This window comes from Trichechus manatus, unplaced genomic scaffold (assembly GCF_000243295.1).
Source record: "Trichechus manatus latirostris isolate Lorelei unplaced genomic scaffold, TriManLat1.0 scaffold00128, whole genome shotgun sequence".
Lineage (NCBI taxonomy): Eukaryota > Metazoa > Chordata > Mammalia > Sirenia > Trichechidae > Trichechus > Trichechus manatus.
The window spans coordinates 6940849-6944840 of NW_004444064.1; the positions used below are offsets into that span (position 1 = coordinate 6940849).

Sequence of the window (3992 nt, forward strand, 5' to 3'; positions counted from 1 at the left end):
CCTGAAGTACAATAAAAATAAATAAATAAATAAAAAGTAAAAAAAAAAATGAAGTTGCAAAACTAAAGAGGCCAACGATAAAAAAATGCACTAAATGTTTAACCATGTCTTTGTGGCTAGATCAGCAGTAAACATGAACTAGAAGTCAACAAAGGAACCCTCTGGTTAAAAAGGGGCTGTTTTCCAGTCAAATCCGAGAGACTTGGACGGTGCTGGATCAGGCTCTGCCAACCAGCAGGGGCCTAAAAAGCAGCAAAGTGTGTGGAGGCCAGGAGTGGGTTGGTGGCAGGAGATGGGCCAGGGAGAGAAACCTCTGAGAGTGTGGATAGAGGCCAGAGCGTCAGCTCCAGACTCTGCCCTGCCGTTCGCTTCCTTCACGGAGCGAGAGATCAGTGAATCCACCGCTGAGAAGGTCTTCCAGAGCGTTTAAGGAGAGGTGCTCTCTGAACAGAAGCTGCTGTTCTGGCCTGCATATAACTCTGTTTAAATTTCATTTTCTCTCTGAAAGGCCTGAAAGCCAGGCCACTCATTGGAGCTCAGAGTTAATACACTCACTTCACCCACAGCCATTTTATAATGGTCGACAGTGATCAGGCTCCTGTGGGGACCACGATTATTACAGACACCACGAAACCACACAGGGAGTCCAGACGCTACCTGTCACCTCCAACTGCCAGAGACGGACGGACAATTCAGTGCTCCTAGTCACTGCTTCTACACCAACAGACAACTCAACAGTTACCAAGGAAGCAAGTCAACATCGTGTGTGTGAAAGGAAGTGAAAGCTGGCCTCCATGGTGCACCCACATCTGTACACAGCCCCACACCAAAGACACCCAACACCAAGACTTACCACTGGTCCCTTGAGAATGAGACGAGGAAGCGAATGCCAATAGGGAGCCGAGCCATGGACGTCACCGCTAACCACAGAGATTCGGTCACGCAAGAGGATGCTTCATATATGGGCGATTAATCTTTGTTACCCCTCTATTGCTCCTAGAGCTTGCACAGGCTGGGGACATGGAGACACGGCGTCCTGTTGGCCTCCCGTCCCGTCTTCTTCCAGCAGTGGCTCGACACTCTGCAAGGAGGAGAAGTGTCACTGGCAGAAGTCACTAACCCAGCCCGGGTTAGGGCAATACAACAGGGAGCAACCATCCATGGGTACCACCAGGTGGAGGCAGTGTCTGCCCTCGGGGCAGTTTGGTTAAAGGGAATTGAAATGAATTTCACATGCTATTCTGATGAACTATTAAAGGGACCACAGAGGTCATCTGCGTCTGGAAGGCAGCTAGACAGAACACATTCACTCGGAGCTGGGACATGCTACAGAAGCAGAATTGCTACTCACATGAAACCAAGTTTGTGACAGTGGTTATACCGTGTGCTCGATTACAGACTGTGCCAGGGCAACTGGACATGCTCGATCCCACCCATGTGGACCAGGCCACCTCTGAGCCATGAAGAGGAGCGCAGGCCTGTCCAAGATGGCAGGTTGTCAAGCCCGTCACTTCACTGTGGCTTTGCAATTTGAATCCAAACCTGTGTAATGTGGTGGGAGCTAACTTCACCTATTTACCTCTTCTTTTTTCCTCTCCTGTGGGTCACCACGAAGTTCTTGGAAATCACAAAGTCCAGGCGAATGGCAGAGTTGGCAGTGGGTAGGGAAGCCTGAGAGCCGTAAGGCCCCCAGCTCACCAGGCCCGGTCTCCCCTTCTGCATTTGGTGACAAGACCTCCATGGATCGACGCTTCACACGACACCGTACGCAGTAACCCTGTGCGTGCCGTAATGTGGATTTTTCTATCTTTACATTTACAGAATAGTCACAGGTTATATAATTTTTTTTAACAAAGCTATTTTTGAGTAAAAAATCAATCTGGATTTAAAGAAACTGAAATTTATTTAATGTCTTCGCACAACTTGCTTTTGGATAAGTACTAGCAAACACCTTCCACTCAGATTTATTGTTGTTATTAGGTGCTGATGAGTCGATTCTGACTCACAGCGACCCCGTGTATGACAGAATGAAACGGTGTTCAGTCCTGGCGAAGTCACTGTGTCTTCCAAACCAGAATTGGTCTTGGCACATCCACTCTTACCCTCCCTTCAGACTGAGCTTTCAAAATATATACCTTCTTTGATGATTTTCCTTTGTATGTCTTTTAGAAAAAAGTTCAAAACCCTCGACAAGCTTTCATCCCAGAGCCACACTGACCTCCTCATCTCCCCAGGCATCTCATTGTGGAGGGCTGAGTGGTAGAGGCTGTCATGGATTGAATTATGCCCCCACCAAAAATGTATCAGTTTGGCTGGGCTATGATTCCCAGTATTGTGTGGTTGTCTTCCATTTTGTGATTATAATTTTATGTTAAAGAGGATTAGGGTGGGATTGTATAACACCCTTACTAAGGTCACATCGCTGATCCAGTATAAAGGGAGTTTCCATAGGGTGTGGCCTGCGCCACCTTTTATCTTACAAGAGATCGAAGGAAAGGGAAGCAAGCAGAGAGTGGGGACCTCATACCACCAAGAAAGCAGTGAGGGGAGCAGAGTGCATCCTTTGGACCCAGGGTGCCTGCGCGGAGAAGCTCCTAGTCCAGGGGAAGATTGATGATGACAAGGACCTTCCTCCAGAGCCAACAGAGAGAGAAAGCCTGCCCTTGGAGCTGATGCCCTGAATTCGGACTTATAGCCTACTAGACTGTTAGAAAATAAATCTCTCTTTGTTAAAGCCGTCCACTTGTGGTATTTCTGTTATAGCAGCACTAGTTGACTAAGACAGAGGCCTACTCGTTCCTGCCAGGAGACCCAACTGCCTGTGCACCATGGGGCCCTCCAGCCACTATCAGGTCTGAGCAGATGCTATTCATTCCACCTGAGTGCTTCCCAAATGACCTCAGGCATGTAAATTTAGGCCTGTAACTTAACCTTTCTGCTTTTCTCACCTTCTCTGGCTAAAACATGGGGACAAAAGCACCTCTATTTCAGCATTGTTATAAAAATGAAACAAGACAATGCATGGAAAGCACTTAGCACGGGGCCTGGTGTATAGTCAATGCTCAATACAGATCGGCTGGCATTATCCTTGTTGTAAATTCAGGATCGGAAGGTCCAAGACAGCAGAGGGCTGCCCCATTCCCAATGTCTAGCTCAGAACCTAGTACAGAGCAAATGCTCACGAAACTCGTGTTGACTGAATGGTCACAAATGCTACAAGACTGCTTGTGCTCATATCTCTAGATCTAAAACAATTTTTACTGAAATTTTGCTCAACGTGAATGGGCTCCTGATTGGACCTGGAAATACTCTGAGAAAGAAACTTTGCAATGATGGCTTCAAAGTAAAGGATTTCGTTTAGATTTTACAAGGCCTGAAAATGGACGTTCAGAATCAAAGGTCTTCCTCCATCCAAATACTGCTTTTCTATGCACCCCAGAAAAACCAAACCAGGTGCCATCAAGTCAATTCCAGTCCATGGTGACCCCATGTGTGTCAGAGTGGAACTGGCCCCATAGGGTTTTCAATGGTTGATTTTTCAGAAGTAGATTGCCAGGCTTTTCTTCCAAGGCACCTCTAGGTGAGTTTGAACCACCAACCTCTTGATGAGTAGTTGAGCGCTTAAGTTTGCACCACCAAGGGACTCCTTTCCATGCACAGGTTGTTCTCTTTCAAGTCTAGAAAGGTTCAAGTGCCATCTACTAAGTCAATCAATCAATAAACCTCAAGTCAACTGTTAAAACCTGTAACAACAAAAAAGGCCCGAAGCCACTAAAGAGATCAGTAGGAAAAAAATAAAAACTCCTTGATTTCCTTTTAAAACAATGAAAGTAACTGCTATAAATTCTCACACCAGGTGAAATTAAGATGTGTAAAGACAGTGACTTTACATTTGAGATATTAACAGCCACTATAATGAGGCCTTTTCCCACGGAAAACCACTCATTTAGAGCTGGTGGAGACCTTGAGATCCTTAGCGATGATGATGATGA

At 46.3% G+C, this 3992-nt stretch overlaps 1 protein-coding gene across 1 annotated transcript in view; it reads right to left on the reverse strand.

Moving 5' to 3' along the window:
- The window catches only part of SLC37A1 (solute carrier family 37 member 1), a 66747-nt gene extending 64923 nt beyond the window's left edge, over positions 1-1824 (reverse strand). The window contains exon 1 of the mRNA XM_023739091.1: positions 854-1824. Within this exon, the coding sequence (XP_023594859.1) occupies positions 854-909 (56 nt within the window). The 5' untranslated portion in view covers positions 910-1824. The remainder of the gene's footprint in view (positions 1-853) is intronic.
- Between the last annotated feature and the right edge of the window lie 2168 nt (positions 1825-3992).